Here is a 26,392-nt window from a genome sequence, read left to right on the forward strand (position 1 = left end):
AAGGGTATAGACATTTTTTTTTTAAAATGAAGACAAGCCTGGGTCAGGAATGACTTTGTCAGGAGACAGGAAGCAGCAAGATCAAAGTACCGACATTATGATATGTCAGGTTGATTTAAGCCCGGTGAGTACGGCAGCTCTAGGTTTCACCCACATGTGATTAATGTGTTTTCAGTTACTTGAATAAAAACATGTTCAACCATGGGAAACACTGAGTCCTCTCCGCAGCAGCAAAGGGTCACTTTCTCATGCAAAGCCCCAGTAAACACCGATATTTTGAAATGACTCAGCTGCTCTTCAAGTGAATGAGGGGTCTTGAAGACCTCTTGAAGCTGACGCTCTCCCACTGTGGGTTTCTATGGCCAACCTCACTAGCTTAGGGGTGCGTGAAAGCCCTGTACCACCTACCCCAGAGTTCAGTTTCAGCCCACAAACACAACAGAAACCACTGCCATGTGCGTCGTCGTGTTGTCTGAGACGTCCTGGTTACGGCCACTCGATACTCCTTGCTGTGAGGTAAAACAATGGCCTGTGGTCACGAATGGAAATGAACTGCCAATAGATTCAGAGAAATTGGCACAGGGCATTATCTTACAGCCATCCTTCCAAGTCACCAACTCCCGGCCACTCCTGTTAATGAAAGGTGCTGGGATCCGACCCTATTGTGATGGTCAAATGTCATCTAGTTCATGTTCTAAAAGGTTGAAACAAATAGGGTGGTTGTTGTAATCTCTTCAAAACGTTGCTATCTACAGTATCTTTCCTGCCAACCTTTATCTAATATGAGGATGCCATTGCACTGGCGTGACCTTATTGAACTGTGGCAACTATTGTATTTGTGTCAAAATGAAATGTAGTGTGCCATGAGAAATAGCTTTTATGAGTGTTTATACCGTTTATGAATAGAGGAAATGAATCTGAAAGACTTTCTACACCCAGCTGTCATCAGAACTTCGGCGATAAATCATGGCAGCTTGACCGTCGCATTGGACTGTGTGCTAATTTTTGTGAGTCAGTGCCTAGCCAAATGCGATTTGTCATAATCTATTAAGAAAACATACATCTGGTGCTGTACTGATGCAAACTGAATGAGATCCAACCCTTTGTGGTTAAACTATGTTTTATTTTCAACAAAACATTCATTAAGTCGCTTTTATTGAGGAGACAAAATAGAAAGCAGTGAGGATGAGGTAGGTGGAGATTATTTACCATATGTCGTGAATTTCAGAGCCGCTCCACAATGGATTCACCCAGCAACGCAGTTTTTGTGTTAGGGCTGGGAAGGAAGTGATATCATTCCCTGAATCATGGCAGACCCAAAGGGGGGATTCCAGTCTAAGACTAAGCCTGTCTGATGTCAGACCACACCAGTTGGGATGTGAGGCCAACCTAATAAAGTCAATGGGTCTCTGCTTGTGTTGGCTGAGGGCTGCTGAGAGGCACCTTCTGTAATGGTGCGAGGGTTGGGTGTGGATGACGGCACAGAGGGCTTTAATCAGTATGTTAATGGGCAATACATTGAATCTGCTCTATTGTAAGACTTGCTGCCATTTGAAATTCTTTTGCCAGCATGTCATTACAAAGCCTGAAATTACTGTGAACCTCATCGCCATTTAACAAACATAAAATCTGTTGTTCAAGCTCTGGAGGATAGCACATTTTTCAGCTTTAGTTACAGTAAGGACTAGCTTCAAGGGGTGAAAACAATACTTGACAACTTTCATTTAAATGGATATTATGACACTTTTTTACCCCCATTCCTCTAGTGTTTTCTGAGTTGTTACTGACCTTTTTCCTCCTTCTCACTGACCCTAAAAATTAAATGGTCCAGTTTTTGCTGCTACTATGCAAACAAACGCCATTCACATGCTGTCCGAAATACAGCTCCACTTTACTTGCAAGCGATGGCCTATGGGGTTTCTTTCAACTGATCTGTACTATAACGATCTGCTTATAATTATTTTTTAACACGTCTTTGCATTCCACTGCGCTGCTTGTCAAGTGTGCAAGATGGACTTGTTTGACCTTCGCACCTATTGTACATTTCAAGACTTTCTCCGCATCCCAAGCATGACAGTTTTTATGCATGTATGTCAAGTGTGAGTGATGAAGCACTTCATGTCCACAAGTTAACATTCTGGCAAGTTCAAGTTCTCCCAAAATTATGTACAAACTTTTTAAACAAAATGTTCTTCAGTTATCTTTTCTTTAATAATCCTCTTAAAACGTTAACACAATTTATAATCTATTCACACATTTTTGTTGGATATCTGTTTAACTTTTTTTTTTTTTTTTAAAGCAACTACTTTTCAATGTTCTCTGAAAATCTCTATAATGTTAGCAAAATGATCAAATTTAATGTTTCTTTAATAGTAATGCAAGACAAAATTAGGGCATTCTGAATGTTCAAAGAATGAACTTTTGCACGTTTAGTCTCAATGACGACAACTGGTGCACCAGAAGTTGATCACAACTAATTATAATATTTTACATATATATGTAAAATATTATAATTAGTTGTGAACAACAGTTATTAGAAATGACAGGAAGACTTTGCTACTACCACAGTGTGCTGTAGGAGAGCTCTATTCTGGGAGCATGTGTAACACTGACATTTCAGCAGAAATGCGCAGGAAGTTGACACCATTATGTATACAGTACATGACATGTCTTTGCAGTTTAGTTCAAATTATTGCTCTTTTTATAGAGGAGGTCATAGGCTAAAGATATGTTTCCATGGCACAACAACATCTTTTATCTCAAATATTTGAGTTGGAGATGTTGGGAGAGTGGAGAGTAAATAAGCAGACGTCACAATTCAAATGAAAAAGCTTTATTACCCACAGCTTTTTACAGTGTACAGGTGTAGTGCATTAAGCTTAAATGTGTAAACTAATCAGCAACTTCACTTGGGGGTGGGGGGGGGCAAGTAGTGTTTTCACCATTGCAACTTATACTTACATAAATTATTAAATATCTTATTTGGCAATATTATACAAATTATACTATGAGACAGGATGGAGGAACACTGCACAAGTAACAAAATATTCATCTGTTTAGTATGGAGTGTATTCTGCATTATACATCTAGCCTTACTTTTAACACAAAATAGCAACAAATTATTTGTGAAAGATAGGAATGTACACACAAATTAGGGGAATAAGAACACAAGGGCAGAACATCTACAGCATTAAAGTTTACAATAACTGCAAGAGCACAGATGCATATACAATCCCACTGAAAATGAGGCAGCGCTGATGGTCACGGCGTGCTTGTGCCAACTCCTTCTCAAATCTACTCAAGCGTCAATGTTAGTATGTGGATTTAGCTTTCGTCACTCTCCCACATTATGATTAAGGTGATACTGCTCTCATATGAAAATGTCTGACACAGTGTATGGCAGGTTTTAAAACACTTCAAAAGAATGTAAACAAATACTGTTTGAGTGCAGATCCAAACATATTTGGCAGCGCTGATGTTACACAACAGCATGAATACAGAAATGCTTTTTTTTTTTTTGTAGCAGGTCATGTGAGCATATTTAAGCATAAGCGGATTTAAACCATGCACAAGATCATGAATCAGCAGTGAAAAGTACATCCATGCACGCGTAAAGAGAAGTACATGAAGCATGGGCTGAAAGTGCGTCATGCATGTTACAGGAAAGAAAGCACAAGATACAACAAACTTCACAACTATCATTGCCTCAATAAACTTCTCTTATCATTGAATCACACTATAACAGTATCTGAGTAAAACAAATCTCAGAAGCTTCATAAATATGACGCTTAAAGGAACAGACGACCTAAACGTCTGTCATTATTTACTCACTCTCATTGCTGTTCCAAACATATATCCAATTTTTCCTCAGTAATTCTTCTTGATGAATCTTAATGTAATCGCTACACTATATAACATAAGTTAATACAAAAAAACAAAAACAAAAAAAGTTACATGGTAGCCCATTTCAACCACTGAATAAAAAATACAAAAAGGTAATTACCACTTTTTTTTCTTGAATTTGCAAGTTTGCAGCTCGCAATTCTGACCTTTTTTTGTGAGATGTAAACTTAAAATCTTGATAAAAAAAAAAGTCAGAATTCTGATTAAAAAAAAAACCTCACAATTACCTTTTTTATTTGTTATTCTGTGGTGGAAACAGGCTTCCATATAGAAGATTTCTGAAGCCACATAATACATTTAGTTTTTCTTTATCATCCACTTAGCCAAAGCAGATTTAATTCAACGATATGTGTGTAATAACCAAACATTATGAATTTTTTTTAAAATGTTGGATGGCTAGGTCATTTCAATTTCAATACAAAAACTACTGCAAGAAAACTTTTACATTTACGAATACTGCACATAAGTTGTATGGATAAATTTTTTTTTTTTTTTTGAGCCTGTCAGGAGTGATCCAATATAAAAAGCATACATACAGATTCACACCGCCATGAGAGCAAGCAAACAAATGATTTTCCTTTAAGCACAAAAATGCAGTGAGAAAACACTTTCAACTGGTCCCTTAGGGCTTGATAAGTTAATCAATCTATAGTTTATGCTTGGCTATAACAAGAGTGTTTTTTGAAATCTAAACAGAGATATAGGGAATGGCCTGTCTGACAATTCCTCAGTAAAGTGCAATATTCAGTGTTGTGCACACCAAAGGTCAGGCAGTGAGTAAGAGGTTTACATGGAAGAGATTGTAGAGATGGTGACTAGTTCAGATATACCCACTGCAGATGTGTCCTCATTTAGCAATGCACTACCAGTGCGTCACAGTAACTTCCAATGAGTGGACAACACCAGGAGGAAATGAGAAAAAAACTCCCCTGTAGGTAAGGTTCAATAGCTGACTGCTGGTTTCCTTACTTGGCAAAGGGGTTTGCATGTTTAGCAGCTTTTTAAGCTAAGTTAAATAGTATGTTTTTGTTTTTCCTGTAAATCGGGCAAACAAAAGAACCTTCACTTTGTAGTGAACTAAAACTTGTTTATTCTTTATGGGTGTTAGATCATATGGAGTATTATTGCAGCATATGTTGTAAACAACTCAATTAAATTTTACACTCTAAAATAGTTGATTGATTTTCCACTATTATGAATAGCTAATCACACCGAAATAACTGTATGATTCACAAGAGGTGAATGAAAAATTTACTACTTGTTGATGAATTCTTTCAACAGTAACTATCTCTGTCTAATTACCAGTGAAATTATATTTTTAAACCGTCACGCCTGGTATCAAAGTATTTTTGCCAAAAATGTGCTGAAACAGGGTTGTTTGTTATAATTACCAAGTGATTATCTTATGTGTTCTGAATCGTGACCTGGAGCACTACTGGATCGCATTGCTTGTCTTTTCGACAAGTGCAAACATCACTGTAAAGGAAAGGTATGGAGATGACATAAGCTTTCCTGCAGCCATGGGGATTCCCTAACAAGAAACCAACTCATAAAACCCATCCGTCTTTTGTTTTTTGGCAGGGTGTGAAAGCAAAATGTGGGTAGGCATCAGTGATGGCATGCCAAAAGCGTGATATGCAGTCTAATTTTAAAGAAAACAATGTAATGATAAAAAGAGAGGTGAAAGCAAGTAAAAGATACTCTCGGTCACGGCATGCAATACACACACTTGAACGAATGGCTCTTAGATTACTTCAGTTGTTTCTATGGTGCCCCCTGGGTGGCCAAAGGTGCACAAGCAATACACAACACATAAACACATTCCACTGGCTATGCCTCTAGATTTGGCAGATACATTGCAGATCACTGTAAAGTGACAGGAAACTTCATTGTTTAACTGCTGACAGGAGTCAGTGTGATGGTGATTTACGCTTGCTCCAGAAGCCACTGGAAGAGGCTCTTGTGGCTGTTCCTTGTGTCCCCGACCTCTTCCTCAGAGCGACGTTCTTCAAAGTATCTCAGAAGAGCCTGCAGGAGGTCACCGACCCTGAACTCTCTCTCCCTCAGCCTCTGCGCCACGGCCGGCAGCTGGAGCCAGAGAAAAAAAAAAGCTAAATTAAGCAGTTTTGGATCTCAAACATCCTGATAGATACTGCTAGAGTTGGGTGATAGGCATAAAACAGGATCTAAGATTCTAAGAGTCAAATTTCAAAAACCACTCAAAAATGTTCACCTGGGTTTTGTTCACTGAGTATGGCATTTTACACACACACACACACACACACACACACACAAGTGCTTCTGAATAAATTAGAATGTCGAGGAAAAATTCCATTATTTCAGTAATTCAACTCAAATTGTGAAACTCGTGTATTAAATAAAGTCTTTGGTTCTTTTAATTGTGATGATTTTTGCTCAAATTTAGCAAAAACCCACCCACTCACAATCTCAACAAATTAAAATATGACATGCCAATCAGCTAATCAACTCAAAACACCTGCAAAGGTCCTGAGCCTTCAAAATGGTCTCTGACAATCATTGACACCCTTCACCAGGAGTGTATGTCACAAAAATTCATTGCCAATAAGCTGGCTGTTCACAGAGTGCTGTATCCAAGCATGTTAACAGAAAGTTGAGTGGAACGAAAAAGTGTGGAAGAAAAAGATGCACAACCAACTGAGAGAACTGCAGCCTTATGAGGATTGTCAAGCAAAATGGATTCAAGAATTTGAGTGAACTTCACAAGGAATGCACTGAGGCTGGGGTCATTAGGACATCAAGAGCCACCACACACAGAAGTGTCTAGGAATTTGGCTACAGTTGTCATATTCCTCTTGTTAAGCCACTCCTGAACCACAGACAACATCAGAGGCATCTTACCTGGGCTGAAGAGAAGAAGAACTGGACTGTTGTCCAGTGGTCCAAAGTCCTTTTTTCAGAGGAGAGCAGGTTTTGTATTTGATTTGCAAACCAAGGACTTAGAGTCTGGAAAAAGGGTGGAGGAGCTTATAGCCCAAGATGCTTGAAGTCCAGAGTTAAGTTTCCACAGACTGTGATGATTTGGGGTACAAAGTCATCTGCTGGTATTGGCCCATTGTGTTTTTTGAAAACCAAAGACACTGCACACGTTTACCAAAGATTTTTGGAGCACTTAATTCTACCTTCTGCTGACCAGCTTTTTGAAGATGCTGATTTCATTTTCCAGCAGGATTTGGCACCTGCCCACACTGCCAAAAGCACCAAAAGATGGTTAAATGTCCATGGTGTTGGTGTGCATGACTGGCCAGCAAACTCACCAGACCTGAACCCCAGAGAGAATCTATGGGCTAATGTCAAGAGGAAAGGAGAAACAAAAAAAACAAACAATGCAGATGAGCTGAAGGCCACTGTCAAAGAAACCTGGGCTTCCAGATCACCTTAGCAGTGCCACAAACTGATCACCTCCATGCCACGTCGAATTGAGGCAGTAATCAAAGCAAAAGGAGTCCCTACCAAGTATTGAGTACATGTAGAGTAAATTAACATACTTTCCAGAATGTGGGTTTTAGTTAAAAAAAAAAAGACTTGTACTATATTTTGTTAAAAAAAGACTTCAGTCTGTGTGCACTGAATTTAATACAGGAGTTTCATAATTTGAGTTGAATTACTGAAATAAATTAACTTTTCTTCGACATTCTAATTTATTGAGAAGCACCTGTGTGTGTGTGTCTATATATAAGGGGTGTAACAGTTCACAAAATTCACGGTTCGGTTCAATACGATACACTGGTGTCATGGTTCGGTTCGGTACGTTTACGATACAGCAAAAAAAAAAAAATTAGCAGATACATTTCTTTGATTTTTTTTAAACAATTTTTTTTTTTTTTTTTTTACATTGAACTGATGGAGCTATTCTTTACCCATCTTCTATGGTGTTTTCTTAGCAGCATACTGTATAAAACAAAAACAGCTCCTTATTAAAGAAAAAAAATGAAAATGTTATATTGTTGTAGTAGTTATGAACAAATACAAAGATGTAACTTTTTATATGGAACTCTATAACTCTTTATATTGAGTGTGTTTTTACTCAATTGGTTCTCTATAGGGCTTATGTTTTTTGGAACAAGGCAGGAATAACAGTCTGGCTGAAATGGGCTCGTGAAGGAATATTGTAACGGGGCTCAACTTCATGTTCTTAAAACCTGCGTTTTCCACTAAGGCGCTCGCTCACTCAGTACGCGCTGAAGGCTCGTTGCAAAATGGCCAATGCGTTTAACAGACCAGAAAGAAAGACCAATGAAGATCCTCCAATAACCAACAGGTCTGGTGTTTGGGTGCACTTTGGATTCCCTCTAAACTATAATGGTGATGATAGAATGAATGGTAAATAGTAAGGTCTCATATCCGCAGCTATAACATAAATGTAACGTAAATGTACAAATCACCGCAGTGATGTCTTTTGCCCTGCTTGAATCCGTTGGAAATGTCTGTCTAAATGCTGCGGGGATAGTTTGTTGCGTGTATGTTTCTCCTTTTTCTCGTCTTTACCCAGATATTGACACAATAAGTTGATGTCGGCGTAAATGAGTTGACATGTTTTAATTAATCACGCTGGTGTTGTTTTTTTTTTTTTGTATTCCCGCTGGTGTACCCTGTCATGTAGCAGATGCGACCATTGTTTTTTTCATCCACCACTCTCTTGCCATCATAATTCTAGTTTACAGGGAATCCAAAGTGCACCCAAGCACCAGACCTGTTGGTTATTGGAGGATCTTCTCATTTCTAGTCTCAGCGCGTACTGAGTGAGCGAGCGCCTGACTCAGTAGCCTAACATAAACAAAAGTTAGTGTTTTTTTTTTTTCTTCGGGGGTGTCAGGGGCATTGCCTGTTACATCGTTTGGGTTATTGCACTACCTTGTTGAACGCATAACATTATATTTCACACACTTTTTTTATTTTCCAAATATAATTAATTAGTCCAACGAACCGTTCGGTACTACATAATGTGTATCGCGTACCGAACCGAAAGCCTCATACCGAACGGTTCAATATGAATACGCGTATCGTTACACCCCTAATATATATATATATATATTTTTTTTTCCACAAGTTCAAAAGTTAGATTTTTCTCTTATGCTCACCAAGGCTGTATTTAAACAAAACTACAATAATACAAGTATTGTGAAATATTTATAAAAAAATTATGATATTTACAGTATAAATTTTATTATTGCAAATATAAAGTAAATATTAATAAATATATTTCCAATGCCCTTAATTAGCAAGAAATATCGGAGCTGCTTTTTCAAATAAGTAACACCAGTTACACAGTTTTCCCATTTATTGAAAAGGTGTGGACAGTTATTTTTGCGACTCGCCTTATTGAATGTGCATTTGTAGGAGTTTTCCTTTCAATCAGTAAATTTATGGGACGAGAGTATTAAATCAATCAGGCAATTGACTGCTATTGGTAGATTGTGCTGGTCATTATGGAAATGAGAAGATGTGTCTGTGTTCTTTAATATGCTCATTGTCAGTAAATCATAATTTTCCCCTCCTGTCTGTGCTTTAAAAATAATAAGCAGTTTAGTAAAACTGGCCCCAAGTGTTCTCACCTGCTGTAGCTCCTGGGCTGAGAACTGGCTCAGCTGCATTAAAGACAGATCAGCGATAGAGGCAGCAATCCACTGGAGCACAGCCGTCAACTGGGGGTCCTCAGCTCGACCCTGGATGTCTGTACTGACCACAAGAAGAGCTCTTTCTGTCGGCCCATGTTCCCTCTCCACTCGCACTGCTCCTGCCCGGAGAAAACGCACAAACTTCAGCAAACCAGTTCCCACGCTCTCTCTGTTAACTAGGCCAGCCCCAGAACTCTGCTTGAGCTCATCTGTTGACCCACATGGAGCCGTTCTGACAGTTAGACAACTAGGAATGTGGATAAATAGTCTTGTGGATTTGACAGGGGTGCACTGAAGGTGCTCGGCCAAGTAAGACCACTTTAAATGAGTGGCAGCACAAAAATAGGGGCTGAAATTAGTCTAACAGTTGAGGTCTAACAACAGACCACAGAATAAACACAAGCGCGGAAGAAAAATACAAAGAAAAGATATAGTTTTCATTTACCGCCTGAATCCTCTTTGGCCTCAGCTTCCTTTTCTTCAGTGCCGTCACTGTAAGGTGAAAAATATTACAGGTGTAAGACTTCTGTCTCAGTGACAGATGGAAGAGAAAGACACCACAAACCACATGCAGAAGAGAGTGACAGGAGCTCCCAGCTTCCCATTACTAACATAAATATGGCATGAACTGCAGCAGAGCTGGTTTATGACTTGGCCATGCGAACACATATTGATGCAATAGTTTTTAAATGTATTTTTCTTTTATTATTGGTGGATGAATCAGCACTATACCATAAACAGTTGTTGTCCAGCTCTGATCTGGATGGGCATTTAGTAGTAAAATTTGCAGTATTAATAGTAAAACCTAGCATGTAGTACAATAAAATCTATTTATGAATGATCATGTGACCGTGAAATATGGATTTACTGCTGCTGAATGTTTAGCATTGCATCACAGCCATAAATTACATTTTAAAAATATATTAGAAATCATCTATTTTAAATTGAAATATTTCACAATATTATTTTTATTGCATTTTGAATTATATAAATGCAGTCTTGTGAGCATAAGAGACTTTTTCCCACCAACTCTTAAGTCTATTTATTGTATTTCTCCTCACAAAGTCTTTAGAAAGTTTAAGAGCCAAATAAAAAGCACATTTTCACGGTGTTTCTTAATTTTATATCACCAGCAAAATCCCTGCAAATATGAATACCATGAATAACCTCAACTACAAAATAAAGAAATATTAATAAAACATACTGTATTGGCCTAAGCAGTCAATTATTTATAACTGATAACATGCAATATTGTTAGATAAATCAGCAGTATATCAATACTATTTGTTGCCCATCTCTGATATGGATCGCCATTTTCTAGTGCAGGTTTAAATTAAATTGTTTACAAGAAGATTCTATATATGATTCTATAACTGTTTGTGCTTGTGAAAAAGGAAACAAGGACACGGCAAGTGCAAAATATGAAATTATAATGCTTCTTCAAATATTATGTTTATGTGACTGATGTATGCTATTATAAAGAAAACTGTTGCTTTTGTATGAAGTGAGTCATGATGTACTCTAATGCACATGATTCATGTTGTGGACCTGAACTCGCATAGGATTTAGAGGCTGGGACATCCTTTTTCACTCGAACAGGAAGCATGCAATAGAGACAGATTGTTCATTCTTTCAAAAATACATCATAACACACTAGTGAAGTCAATGACCCAACATCACCCCCACCCCCCGACACTTCCGACTCCCACATCTCTACCAACACATACACAAAGATCCAATTGACTAATTCCATCATCTGAATGAAGAAACAATGCAAAGGTTTGTTTCTAATAGGTGATATCAGATACGTTTTCAGCACTTGCTGATAAAACGTTGCATGACATCATGCAGTAATTAGAGCAGCCTACGCTGGCTATACTGTGCCTCTTTCCATAGACCAACCTGTCTGATGGAGAGAAGGACAAATGCTCTTCATAAACCTCGCCTTCTAAACCCAGACTGCTCCAGCTACTGCTGTTTCCATTACTGCTGGGGGAGAGAAAAAGAAGAAACACTACAAAATCATTTCAAAGTAAATCTAGATAACCTGCTAGAAGCTTTTTTTTTTACACAATATTTGATCTTGATATTAATATATTTGATTAAAACAGCTGTATTAACACTCTCATAGTCATTAATAGTTATGATGAGACAAGAAAGAATAGAAATAACAGCCGAATCACATATATTTCTAACAATGCTTAATGTTAACTGAACGATAAAGCAGTTGAGGGCATGAAAAAAAACTGTCAACCATCATCTATATTTGGATACGCTGATTATTTACGGAGTACAGAGTGATACTTTAATGATTGGTTACTCAGAAACACTGCCTCAAGCTAACAACCACACCTTTTATAAATATTTTGATAGATATTCATGGTATCATGGGTTGTTCAAAACAAAAACTGCTCATACTGTCTAACTTTTAGTGTCTTGGGAGATATTAAATTGTTGACAGAAAATGCTTCCATTGAGACGCTGGAGCCAAAAACACTGCAAAACAATGCCTGCCTTTGAAAGACAAGACTGTGTGACTCAGCCATCATGTTTTGAAGCCAAAGACAGTTACGGTACATTTTTCTGAGAAGGAAAACAATATCCTTAAATGCTCATTTGGAAAAGGCCCTAGGTGTTCCTCAGCAATTTTGGAAAATGGTGAGAAAATCAGCATCTTTGGCTTCAAAGAAAGTGTAAAATGGTTTGTATATAAAAGAAAGAAAAAGAACAATAAACGTTCTTCAGCTATAATGAGTCAAGCAGTATGTTCTCCTACTCCAAAACCTAAACTGATAAAAGTCAGACTAAACATGTGAATACAGTCAAAATACCTCCGCTGAAATACAAACACGCCTGCAAATGGTATGAAAAAATGCACTAAAGGGCTACTATACATCTTAGAGATCTGAAATTGACAATATACTTCACAATTTCAGCCTGAGCTCTTCTATAGCAAAATTTTTCCTTTCCATATTGTACTGGTAAGGTCATTGTAAATCCATTAATTCTTCTGCTAATTCACCAAATTGTACTTTTCAGCCACATGCTTGTGAAAGGTGCACAAGAAAAGAAAACAGAGTGAACTTGAGTGTGGCAGTCGACCAGCAATACTTAATTTCAAGTTTAAATGAGCTGTGCATTGCTTGTAAGTGTGGTGGGACTTCACCTGTCACTAAGATGGTGAAAGCTGCTGCTCTCATCTGGGTGGTCTTCTTCAAAACTCAGATTGGACCAACTACCAAGACTGTCATCACCAACGCTCAAACTGAGCTGCTGACTCACCGTTGACTCCGTCACATTGACGCCTTCTCTTCTGGAGGTACTGAAACGGACAAAGTCATCCCTCATGATAAGCCAATTAAAAAAAAGGTTTCAAAATCTAGGAAATCCACATATTGTGAGTAACTGATGAGCAATTTTAAGTGATAGTCTGTATGCATGATTCTGTGCAAGCTGTGTCACTGTACCCAAGATTGACGGTTTGGCAGACGTTGGACAATGCAGATGTCATAATCTCTGTGGTGAGACTTTCTGCAAAGCTTGCGCCATCATGACCGATCCCACTGTCTGCATTCAGACTGGTGCAGCTCAGTTCCTTTTTGGCTTTCTCAATGGCACTGGACACCATTTCTTCAGCAAAAGCAGCTCTCTTTTCCAAATCAATGTGTATTCTAGGAATTTCCAGCCCAGTCACTGCATCTGATTCTTGTTGCCTTCTTATTTTCACTCCCTGGAAACCATGACGGCCATCTCTACTGCAAAACATGCAGTCTCGACCTTGGCAGTATCGACAAGCTTCATATGCCTCAGCCAGCTTTTCTGTGAAGGAATTGCGATCAAGTGCCCTCCTGTCTCCCGCTGCCTGAACACATGTCGGTCCCAGCGTCATTTCCAATGTGTCATTGACAATTTTCCTGGCATAATGTTCAATGACTTGTATTACACCATTGTCGCTTTTGCCGTCATTCAAACTGCTGGTACTATGGTAGAGCCTGTTAGATTCTGTATAAGGTAGAAGAGAGCATGAAAATGTATTTTTAATTAGATTTTCTGGCATATCCTCAACAGTAGATTTTCTATAGAGGCAAGAATCAGTGAGTGATTTTGGCAGTCTAACAGAGCTCATTCTCAGCTTTCTAGTAACATCACATGTGATGTTGTAGGCCAGCGACTCTGCAAAGTTCACAAGTTCTACATATTCATTACTGCTCATGTCTTGACCGTCTTGACAAGCACATGGCAGGGATTCACAAGACGATCCATCTTTTCCATCAATGAGTGAAGCATGGGATGACTTGGATGTGGTAAACTGGGAAACATCAGGACTACGATCACTGTGCAAACGCCTAGAGGAATGAAGTCTCAAAGGAGATCTTTGCTTTATTTTTCGTGCCGCATGAGCCAGGCCAGATTTAATAGATCGATATGCCAAGCGAGTGGCGTACTGATCTAATATAAGCTCTCGGTTGCCTCCCTCTTTCTTGAGCACCTTAATAAGGTATCCCGCATATTCGTCAGTGACACTCTCGCAACTTGGATACTCTGATGACATCCCACTTGAACTGCCACTCACTTGGACATCACCAGGCCACTGACAAGTCAAACTTCCCAAAAGGCTCTCTCCACTCTGATGTTTGTCTGCAGAGTTTACAGATCCTCTTTTTAGCATTTTATGATGACAGTGGTTTGAACTCATCATCTTCTTGACATCACTGATGACTTCTCCAGCCACTTCTCCAGCATATGTCCACAAGGAATTTAAAGTCTGCTCAGAGAACTGTGCACTATGCAAGGCGACACTGCCTTTGCTTTCATCATCCACCAGCTTCTTCACATCTCCAAAGCTTAGCGTGTCCATCTCAGTGGCCATTGAAACAATGTGGCATGCCAAACGCTCTGCATAATGGAGTGCTCTCCTCTCGATCATTCTGTTCCTGATGTTAGGGCTCAGCTCTGCCTGGCAGTTTCCAGAGTGAGGACCATCTTCCTGGTCTTCCTCCTCATCTTCATTGCTGCCAGCTTCTTCAGAGAGAGACCTAATGAGTTTCACTATGAAATCGGCCTTGTCTGAAACCAAACCTTCTTCTTTGGTGTCGGCGGCAGGGGGGTAATAAGGGGTGGGTGGAGGAGTCGCAGGAAAAAATTCTTTTGCGAGCGTACCTTTGAGCTTCTTGGAGAACTGTCTGACCTGTTTCTCATTGTACTCGTCCGATGGCTGCTGAGGACTTGAGGGTGGAGTGCTAGGGATTTCAGTCGATTTTTTTCCAGAGTTACTGCTTGAAAAATCACCTGCACTGACTTTTCTACCTCCACATGAGGCAACTTCAAAAGTGGGCACTTCCAATGTGTCCATTTTCACGACAGAACGGACCTCTGGGGTGAGCTTGGAGACTGGACATATACTTCCGGAGGATGGGTCACAAGAGCCCTTTGACACCAAGTGAAAGGGAACCTGAGAGGGAGTCGATGCATCGTTTGATTTAACAATCCCATGGCTTGGAGTGGATATGCGAGCTGATATAGTTTTGCTTAAAAAGTCTGCACAATCCTCCACTTTCTTCTTCACTTTTGTCGAAGAATGCATCAGATCAAATGCCTCCCCTACTATAGTGTCCACCATACTCCCAGAGAAGTTTTGAAAAGTCTTTCCAATCGAAGGTTTGGTGGAATCCTTTTCAACGGATGGATTGCCAAGAGCTTCCTCACCACTGGCATCCTGGATTCTTGCAGGACCTGGTGATGACTCAGTCTGAGTTGCTTCAGAGGAATCTGAGGTTGAGGAACCCACTTCCACTTGGCAACAAATGGTTCTTTTAGGACTGGTCTGACATACGTGACCAATACTGGATTTATACTGAGAAGTTTCACATGGGTGATGCACATGGGATATGACCTTGCCAGCCATTGGAACTGGAACACAACTGGCCATACCAGACACACAATACAAGGCTTTCTTCACTGTGCAACCATCCTGCTCTTGATTTGCAGCCTCTGCGACAGCCTGAGATCCAATATAGCTTGAATGCGCACTGCAGGTTTTTGTGATCAGAGAGCTATCTTCAGCACTCACATAGCAAATGTTGTCTACTGACACACTGATAGCTGCCTGTGTAGTGAAAGTCACATCAGCTTGTGATAGCTCTATAAAAGCCTCTTGGAGAACAGACTCCGACAGGTCAGAGGCATAGGATGAAACCACTTCTTCCTCTTGCTCAAACGACCAGTCACTTGGTGTGAGTGGAGTTGAGGGATGTGAAAACTGGCAAACCTCCATTATACCTTCAAACACTAACTCCTCAGCCAGATCTGCAGCAAATCGTGTGACGGTGTTGTTGAAAATCTGCTTTTTCACAAAAAGGAACTCTTTGAGGGCTCCAGAAATGGCTTCTCCTACTAGGAAACTGGCTAGACCGTTTATGGCACGCTCTTTTAACACATATGCATGGCGCATACCTATCTCATGAAAGGCCATTTGAAATACTGAAGAAGTCAGTCTTGCAGCCAAATGGCAAAGTGTAGTGGTACAGGAGGACACACCTTTCTGCAAGTCTCTTAAGGCACTTCCAAGGCTCATTTCAACCAAGTCTGTAGCAAACTTCTGAATCCCATCCTTAAGAGACTGTGATTGAGATTTGGTAATGGTGACTGTCTCCTGGATGTCTGAAAGCTTCATTAGATGCCCATTAGTGTTTTTGAACTCCTTATGACACACACAGCTCAAGTTCTTATTAATGTTAAAATCAACAGGGGAGGAGTACCCACAGACCGATCCAAGTATTTCTTTTGACAGGTTGTTGGCAAAATCAGAGTACGTTTTGTACAGCGAGCAAAGGTCCTGTGGTTTATGCAATTCTGAGCCATCTCCATCTGTCTTCCAAAAATACTCTAAGGAGCCTCCTTCTCCCAGTGGGCTAAATGCAGATGAACAAACTGGACTGAAAAGCGGCCCGCTTTCCTCGCAGGGAGTCCTCACAGGCCATTGGGAATCTGGCGAATCAGAATGAATACCGTACAGTGATCCTGGTTTAAGTGGAGTTGGTTTCTTGACATTGGCTGGAAGAGTCCTATGATCAAACTTATGAGGGTTCATTGCTGTGGTCGAACACCCCCTTGATATAAATTTACAACCAGAGTTGTCAACAAGCTTCTTTGTTCGGCCAGGGAGAGGCTGTTCTTTAAGGACCTTGATATTGGAATCAAAAGACTGGTCTAGTTCATCAAACTGATCAAAGCTGTCAAAAAATTCACTGACTTCTGAGTCAGAATCTTCTACTCCATCCTTTAAAATGGGGATCTTGGGAATGTCAAGTTTTGCTTTAAGACTCTTCTGATATCCAACTTCATCCAGGAATATAATAGGGCTGGGACTTGAGCAGTCTGACTCATCTGACTCTGTGAGGTATGTGGAAGCAGTGTGTCCCTTTGGAAGACTGCTAAGTGCATACGAGCTCCCTGAACTTGCAGGCCATGTTGTTGACTTCAGGACAGTTTCTGACACTTTTGCAGCAGCCTTTTCCTTGCGCACTGACTTCCTCGGTATGGAACTTATAATAATGCGAGATCCAGATAATTCTCTTAAATGAGAGGGGACAGTCTGGGATGCCACATCCCTTTGGCTCCTCTGACTATGGCCACCTGCAAGATCAGAGAACAGTTCATAAGAACAAAATTCTTATTAACAGTTAATTCAATCCAGAACTAGCAGCTGTTCAAAAGCATTTACTTTATTGCTATCTATGCGTACACAATGGTAGTGTAAAAAAATAAAAATAAAATAAAAGGAAGTTATCCCAGGACTGTCAAGTAAGAATCACGAGTAATCACCTGTATTCTCCTCTTCAAGATGCTCAAAAGCAGTAACAAAGTCCTCTTCGATAGAAGAGACAGACTGATTGGTGTCATCATCCTCAGCTTGGCAAGCTTCTGAAGCGCCCCTCTGCAGAACCTGCAACTCCAGTGCATACCTTATCCCAGCTGCATACCGAGCCAACAACCCCAGTATGCTGCAAACACTAATCTGAGGAGTGGGGCTATGTCTCAATATGCACAAAGCTCTTGAACAGACCTGAGGAAGAAAAAAATAAAGACTGCATAAAAAATAAAAAATAAAAATCCATCAAATGCTAGGATTACACGATAAAAGCCTTTACATCATGACACATTCTCAATATAAATTGTTATAATAAACTTAATGTTAATCTAGAAGATAAATATAATTCTGCATAATTATAAACTTAAAGCCGATGACCATTTCTTGAGAAGTTTTGATTTTAAGACTTCTCACGGCACTCTTATTTTTCCTGACATGCATAAAAGCATGCAATCTCTTGTTATGTCTGAAACACTTGTGGTTTTATGTAATGTTCAAAGTACAAAACTTAATACCATGGCTGCCTACCACAAGGTTAGTTTTGTTTAGACCCAATTTCACACAAAATTTTCACCACAACTTTAGAAACCCAGACGAAACAATAAAAGGACACCTGATACCAAAATAACGACAACAGCAAAGCGTCTCACACAAAACATAAACGTACTCAAAATTTTCAAGCATAATATAAGCAAATCATACCTGAGAAACACTGTCTTTTCTCTCAAAGGGCCTTTTGGGGTCTTTGAGGAGGAGAATCTCTTCATCTTTAAGGGCGTATACATGTAGTGATCTAAGCAACTCCATCATTTCAGTGGAGAGGGAAGTCAGAGCCTGTGGACATCAAGGAATACATGCTGTAGGATCCAAAAATTCTCTCACTCGCTCTCTCTCTCTGTAGTTTTTTGTTTTTTTTACTTTTCATAGTTAATTTTTACATACTGTGATGCAATGTTTAAAGAGAAATGGTGCAAACTATCACATACCTGTAGAGTAAAATCTTCCCCCTCAGTATGACTAGGTAAGCATATATAATGTACCTATAAAAGAGAACAATTAAGCCATTTATATTGTAGTTAATAGTCATTATTCATCTTTGTGGGCGAATGCAATAAACAGCTGTGTCAGTTCAGCAACAGTGTCATCCGCAAGGCAAACCTGCTTCTTCAAAACTAATTACCCAACTTTACACATCAGTCCACTTTAAAAAAAGACTAAATGATGACCAAGTGATGAAAAAAAAAAAATATATAATATATATATATATATATATATATATATATATATATATATATAGATAGATATGTATATATAGATATATAGATATGTGTGTGTATAATAGTGCTGGGCAACGATTAAATTTTTTTCCGTGATTCATAACATTATTGTCTGCGATTATTCGCAATTAATCGCATAGTTATGCACAAAACTAATAATACATTTTAAAAGTAGTGTTTTGTGCACTTTTTTATGTAAGTGCTACAGTATATGAAAAAAAAGTTTTATAACATTTGGTTTGCAAACACTTTAATCAAATAAGGTGCTTTTTTTAAAGCAGTAGACTTTTTACATAGTAGCAGTTAAAATATTTATTGTAGGCTAAATCTCAACTTATAACATTAATGTAATTAAATTCAATATTAAACAAGCTATTTGTCACTGCCAAGACATCAACGTTTTTAGTAAAAATATTTTATAGTTTTTTTTTATAGAAAAACAAGGTATAGAGTCCAGAGCCTCGATTATAACATTATAACAGGCACCTTTCTATTAGAGACCTGCATGATCAAGGGATCCATCGCAGCAGAGTGCTGCGTGGGACAACACTTGGGACGGGTGGAGACTCGTGTGTGCGGGAGAATAATTAGGGTGTGCTCACACTAGGCAATCTTAACCCCCAAACCCTGGTTCGTTTGACTAGTGTGATCACTCCGTTTAGCAGTCCCTGGCTCGGTTGTGATCGCTAACCGCGCCGGAGCGTAGATCTTCTGATACGTGCTGCATGATTGCTTGAATATTTCTGAGTGGCAAAAGCAATAGATGTGTAAAGCAATATATTGTGAGAGGGATGTGTGTAACTGCGTCCCATGTGACTCAAAATAATAAATCACAATGTTAACAAAATGAATCACACAATTGTGTTTAATGAGAGCGCTTCTCTGCTGTCTTCACATGCTATCGGAAACTTCCTTTCCACCTTATAAAATCATGATTACGAGCTCATTGTATTCTTTTCTGTAAAAAATAACAGTGGACAGTGGTTTGTGAATGTTGATGCTTAGCCTAAATACTTTGATCAGAAGCATCCCCTCCTGTGACCCATGTCTGTATGTGTATTCAGAGCCAATGAGCAAAGGACTTTCATTATATAAAAAAAAAAACTGTGTTAACGCACAATAAAATATATATATAAAAACAGGCATATATCTATGCATGCCTAGCAGTCAATTACATTTTTACTACTTAGGTGATTAGACTACAGTGATGGAGACAAGTTGCACAATCCCAGGAAATACAGTACAGTATCTTTAAGTCGCTTTTGCATTATCTGATTTCCTTTAGTTAGCAATGCAGACAGTGCGTGCAAATAAACTGCAATATCCGCAGGCACAATTCACCCTCCTTCATGAGAATTACAAAGCCACACGGAAAAATGCCACCCTAACCAAAATGAAAACGTGCCACACTGCAACTGCAATTTCTTTTTTTGAATTTAACAATTCACCCAAGCCTCATGAGACGTGGTCATGTAAAGAACGAGGTGAGATGCAACAGTCACATTGTGCTGAACTGTCCCAGTTGACTTAACCACTCTCTTATCACCAATATCTCTTGTCATATAGGCTTTCAAAATTTCTCAACTCAAAAAGAGGTCACGAAACATTTAAACTGATACATCTGTGTATGTATTATTCCAGCTTAGCCCAATAAACAGCATTTGTTGCATAATTACGTTCAGTAGCACATTAAAAATTACACTAGTCTCTTGTTTTCTCCAAAACAAAAGTAAAAAAAAAGAATAGAAAGCAAAAATGTATGATAGAGTGAGGCACTTCAAATTAAATAATTGTAAAACATAGAAAAGTGCAGTTTATAATTTTATAAAAGTGCTTACCTTCATTCTTCTGTTGAAATTTGTGTATTATTTGAGCTGCAAGTCATTTTAGGGTTTGTGGTGTTATGTTGTCATGAAATTAAGCTCACAAATTTAATATAACTTTACATAGAAGACATCAGTATGCAATTTGCAATGGATCAAAGATGAAAAGGTCAAGTACCAAAACAATAAAAAAAAAATCAATATAGCTTTAAAATTATTTGTTTTTTTTCCCCCTGTACATTAGAATGCTTTTAACATGGTTTATAGAAGACACCCACTAAAATGTAATTTAGGGTATCAATAGTTCAAATACCAAAAATAATCATTAGATGTAATTTAAGGATCACACTATCCTTCAAACCACTAGTCTACCCATTTGTCAACAAGAAGTTTTTATAATATATAATTGTACAGTGGTAAATACGTCCAAGTACACCAAAGTTAATCTACTCTCCTGTCTGATCTGTTTGTCGGGTGAGATGGCGGATTCAGCGCTATGATTGGTCAGATCGCCTGTCAATCAAGCTCTTTGCAGACAAATCAATTGTCTCGTTTTTGACCCTAAAACACATATTACTTATGTCTTTTGGTTACACTATTGAAATGTTCACGGATCAGCTCCATTCACTTCCATTGTGCCTCACTGTATCCTAAACTTTAGCTTTTTTACGGAAACTGGGGAACAAATGAAAAGAGGGACAAGACTGAGCTTAACTATTATTGAACACATAATATACCTTTAACCACTGCAAAAATGATTCCTTTGCAGTTGCATTAGTGCATATAATATACATAATATTCAATTCTTACTTCTGATAGAGACTGTGGTTCTTTATTATGCAGCTCAACTACAACGTTGCAGAGCTCCTTCTTGTGTTTCAACAGGCTCTTCAGGCCCGGGTTTGAGCCTTCACGGATGGTCTGCTCAAACAAACATAAAACTTATTGGAAACTGAATGAACTTAGAAATGAATTCAATAGAATCATGTTAGTCAGCACTGTACCTCTTTCTTCATGGTGGCACGGCTCTTTAACGGGACCCCTCTGATCCGTGAACAGGCTTCCATGATGCTGCGGTGCTGGACAGGAGTTTCTCCTCTCCTTGAAGTGAAACAGTTGGGTTAACATAAACATTTTCATTCTAGCTACCAAAAATTAAATCCAGCCTACAGCAGTAATGCATACATGGTGCACAGACAATTTTCAGTTTATACCAGATTAATTGGCACAATCAGACTCAAAAGCCAATTGAGCTTGATCAGAATTAAATTTTACTTGATTGGAAAGGGTGGTGTAACAATAAATGATCATCGATGGAAAAAATAATTAAGCACGTAAACATCTGAAACGGTTTTCTCAATTGGTCTTAAAAAACAGCTTTCGCCAAGCACAGTGCCTGGATACGTTAACATACATTTTTATGCGTGTGTTAATTACGTCTCAAGTATTAAATAAGTGAATGCAACTGAACATACATTAAGATGGTGCCGCAAATTGGCAGCCACGACGTAGAGCTCTGCAATTCTTCTGATATTTCTGTTTGTTTATTTTGTCATTATTCTAAAAGTTTGACCAGAGACAAACTCCTTAACATTAAGCAACAAGGGCAATATATTTTTTATTTTTTGGATGTTTTGTTGGACATTCTAGTCAGAGGTACTAGCAGCGATATTCTGCTTACATGAAAGTGTCATATATAAAATGCCTGTTTTTTCCCCAAGCCATTTGTACTGTTTGTGTTACCAAATGTGCCATGATCAAACTTTCACCGTTCACTGACCCAATAATGGGTCTATTGTGTTTGAGGACTAAATCCGCTTTTCCTACCTGTGGCAATACAAGGAGGAAAAATGTCACATAAATTGGAATAGTTGGAATTTATATTAGGAGTTAATAAAGTTTTTACCCGTTTTTGTGTTGAAAATGGTATGGCGATGTTAGTTTTCAGTGTGTATTAACAATCTTTGAGCAAACTTACTGTGCGATCTGAGTGGCTTTTTCCCATTTGTGAACAAATTGTCACTTGGAAAATGTAATGTGAATACAGATGACAAAACACTAACCAAATCCATGAGTTTTGTATTATCATAGTTGGTTACATGAAGTCAGTGTACAGTCAGTGGAGGCTGGTTAAAGGACACATGAAATGTTATTGCATTTCCCTGCTAAAAAAAAACAACAACAACAACAACCTAAAACCAACCTAAGCTGGTTGACTTATTTTAGTTGGTTATTTTTAGTTGGTCTTTGCTGGTCAGAAGGCTGGTTTTAGAAGGGTTTTGACCACTTCCTTAGCTGGTCAGGTTGGGAGACCAGCTGGAAAAACCAGCTCAAACCAGCTTGACCAAGCTGGGAGAGTTTAGGCTGGTTTTAGCAGGCTTTTTTTCAGCAAGATGGAATAATCATTTTTAATAATCGTGATTATACTTTTAAATAAAAATAATCTTGATTATCAGTTTAACCATTATCGTGCAGCCCTAGTTCAGATGTAACAACGCTGAAAAATGTATGCTCTCCTAACTTAGAGACACTCTTCATAAACTGTAAACCTTTCTACTTGCTGCGGGAGTTTTTCTCTTTCATTCTCATGAATGTGTACATTACTCCGGATGTGTGCATGAGTGCCGTGATGCAACAGCTGGCCGAACAACTAATTGAAATGAAGCAAAGGTACTCAGACTTTATTTTATTCATTCTCAGAGATTTTAACAAATCAATCTCTCCCATGAACTGCCAAAATACAAGCAGCATAATACAGGTACATGTCCCACCAGCGACAGTAATATACTGCATCACTCGTAGTCGTAGTTGTAGTCGAGTCCAGCTCATTCAAGTTCAAGTCAAGATCAGGTTCAGAGAGTTGAGTCTGAGTCAAGACTGAGACCAGAGAGGGTTGAGTCCGAGTCAAGACCGAGACCAGAGAGACTGGGTCTGAGACAAGACCTAAAGAAATCTTTAAGAATATGTAAAATGTTTGGTGGAAACAACAAAATTGGTACCATACTCAAACAGTATATAAAATATAACATGGCATGTACACTGTATTTTATTTACTTGATATAGGTTTAAAAATATTATTTAATAAAAAAACTACACAAACTACACACAAAAAACTACAAACTGTAAAAAACTACACAGAGCCATTGTTAACTGAGAAGATGCACAAATCCACTTTCAAAAGTCTATAGTTTTATTATATTTATAAGAGAAAGATAGTCTGTACCGATTTTTCCCGGAAAAACACGAGCACCTGGAGGCGTGACGTGTGGGCGGAGCTAAAGAATCACGAGCGCGAGTAGGCTTTTGCGTTGAGAGCGTTTGGAAGCTGTGACATTACCCTGAGGAAAAAAACATCATCCAAAACAAACCATGGCTAACAGTCAGATTCAGCCGTATATTTATGATCCAGAATCAGATCCAGAGGCTGAAATTTAACAAGAGCAGCATCATCAACGACGTCTCTATGTTAGGGCTGTGCAAAAAATCGAATGCGATTTTCATGTACATCTCATCAGTAAAGACGCTCCTGTAATTAGAAGTATATCTCCAGCACGTGTGTTCAGATCAGGGTTGCCAGGTTTTCACAACAAATCCTGCCCAGTTGCTTCTCAAAACCAAGTGTTGCCAAGTCTGCGGTTGTTTTTCATGTCTGCGGTTTGAAGCAATCCCAATACCAATAACGTGATATTTAGCCCCTAAAATGCTAATTTTACCAGGGAAACCCTTTCCAAAAATTTATATTTTAACCCCGGGAAGCAATTTTTATCGGGGAACCTCCCGGAAACGCGATTAGTTAGTTTTGGACTAGTTTTAAGAAGCAACTGGGCAGGATTTGTTGTGAAAACCTGGCAACCCTGATCTGAACGCACATGCTGGAGATATACTTCTAATTACAGGAGCGTCTTTACTGATAAGAGGTGCATGAAAATCGCATTCGATTATTTGCACAGCCCTAGTATGTATTGAAACTGTATATATTTGCTTAGCGGTTTTGGAAAATTACTAAGTTCCACTTTATGTCGTTTTTTTTTAAGCTGTACATGTGGAAAGTGCAGTTTGATGACAACATCGCATGTTGTTTACTTGATGTGCTTATGCGCCGATTGCTAAGTTAACAACACAGAGATATTTAAAGCAGTTTTACTCACCACCTGCGGATCCAACACACGGTCGTGACCCTTTTTCGTTGGGACTGCATTATCCTTAAGAAATAAACGATGTGCAAATCCGGCGTCAAACTGGGCCTTGTTTGTAAAACAAGCATCTTCGAAATGCAGGGAACAAACAAAAACACTTACACAACTCCGTTGATACTCTGTAAAAATAAACTCCATCCACTGGTCCCTTAATGCTGTTTTTTTTTTGGTAATCTGTGCAGAGTTGTCTTGCCCTGGCAACCAAAAACACACTTCTTTTGTGACAATTCGCTCTCGCTCTGATCAGTGAATGTCTCTGCTGTGCTCTGCTCTACGGGAGCGTGCGCTCTTCCGGCAGAAGTGCCCTTAGGACCCATATAAGGAAATTCCGCTCCATCTAACGTCACACAGGCCCATACTCGAAAAAAACTTTCAGAAACTTGTGACAAACCTGAAGAGGTATTTTTGGAACAAAAATACTCCTTCAAACGTACAACTTAATTTTTGAAACTTTGTCCATGTTTAGCATGGGAATCCAACTCTTTAACAGTGTAAAAAACTCAGTATGCATATGAAATAGCATTTCACCCCCCCTTAACAACGGCTCTGTGTAGTGACAGCTGCTCTATGTGAAATCACGCACCTGAGGGAATTTACAGCTGATTAGAGAACCGGCTTTACTGACGAGATGCGCATTAACGATCGGCCGATCGTGATCGGAGCAGCCGTAATTGTAATGGCTGTATATACAGTATAGACATATCCCTGAACTAAGTACATTTCTGCAGCTGTTATTATGTTTAAATGAAAACGAAAGGAGGCAGTGGTATTTTATATCATAATTTGTTTTATTGTAAATATACAGAGAGGAAAATTGCAGTAGCCAAGGCGAGCTGACTGATGTTATCAAGTACGTTGCTGTTTGCAGAATTACCGGATTCGCGTCATCGCGGACATCACACTCCCGAGTCGAATGCAAAGTCTGATATACCAACTCTGCTCTGTGTATTAACTGCTGCTCCATTTGAAAGCAGGTGATGGGGATTTACCGCTAATCATGGAACTGGCTTAACTGACAAGATGCACATGATCATATAATTTGACATATTGCCCAGCCCTACCTATACCTCACAGACAAACTCACACAGCTTTCTGTGCTCACCTTCATCGGTCAGTAGATCACCAGCTTTCTGACAGACAGGCAGCAGCTAGTGAGGCTGGGAAAACTCACATCCAGGACTATCACCATCAGCACTGGCGCACCTCAGGGTTTTGTTCTCTCCCCAATGCTCTTTTCCCTGTACACAAATGACTGGACTTTAAAGGACCCCTCTGTCAAGATCCTGAAGTTTGCGGACGGTACTAGAGTCATCGGCCTCATCAAGCACAGAGACGAGTCTGCTTACAGACAGGACGTTAAAGAGATGGCTGTCTGGTGCAGTCACAATAACCTGGAGTTCAACATGCTCAAAACTGTGGAAAGTATCATGGACTTCAGGAGAAAGCCCCCAGCACCCCCCCCCCCCCAAGAAACACGATCCTGGCTGGTGCTGGTGCCAAGATGGACCCACATGTGTTATGCATCCCCCACACATTGAACTTGGCATCTCAAAAAGCCTTTAAGGTGGACAGTGTCTCTGAGCTGGTGGTGAAAGTTAGGAAGCTTGTTTCCTTTTTCCACAAAAGCTCCAAGGCAACTGAAGTTCTGCGTGAAATACAGACCCAG

General features: G+C 39.1%; 1 protein-coding gene across 3 annotated transcripts in view; it reads right to left on the reverse strand.

The window, feature by feature from the left end:
• Window positions 1-2,817: 2,817 nt before the first annotated feature.
• LOC113109027 (A-kinase anchor protein 11-like) overlaps window positions 2,818-26,392 on the reverse strand; it is a 29,147-nt gene continuing 5,572 nt past the window's right edge. The window contains exons 2-12 of one of the 3 annotated variants that reach the window (XM_026272504.1): window positions 21,535-21,631; window positions 21,341-21,451; window positions 18,417-18,470; window positions 18,133-18,264; window positions 17,385-17,625; window positions 13,028-17,195; window positions 12,727-12,882; window positions 11,463-11,546; window positions 10,006-10,052; window positions 9,498-9,679; window positions 2,818-5,991 (exon numbers count right to left, since the gene is read on the reverse strand). In XM_026272504.1, coding sequence (XP_026128289.1) covers window positions 5,830-5,991; window positions 9,498-9,679; window positions 10,006-10,052; window positions 11,463-11,546; window positions 12,727-12,882; window positions 13,028-17,195; window positions 17,385-17,625; window positions 18,133-18,264; window positions 18,417-18,470; window positions 21,341-21,451; window positions 21,535-21,597 — 5,400 coding nt within the window. In that variant the 5' untranslated portion in view covers window positions 21,598-21,631 and the 3' untranslated portion in view covers window positions 2,818-5,829. Of the gene's footprint in view, window positions 5,992-9,497; window positions 9,680-10,005; window positions 10,053-11,462; window positions 11,550-12,726; window positions 12,883-13,027; window positions 17,196-17,384; window positions 17,626-18,132; window positions 18,265-18,416; window positions 18,471-21,340; window positions 21,452-21,534; window positions 21,632-26,392 lie in introns of all 3 variants that reach the window. The other 2 variants (XM_026272503.1, XM_026272505.1) reach the window with 2 other exon arrangements.

Source organism: Carassius auratus, chromosome 9 (genome assembly GCF_003368295.1).
Source record: "Carassius auratus strain Wakin chromosome 9, ASM336829v1, whole genome shotgun sequence".
Lineage (NCBI taxonomy): Eukaryota > Metazoa > Chordata > Actinopteri > Cypriniformes > Cyprinidae > Carassius > Carassius auratus.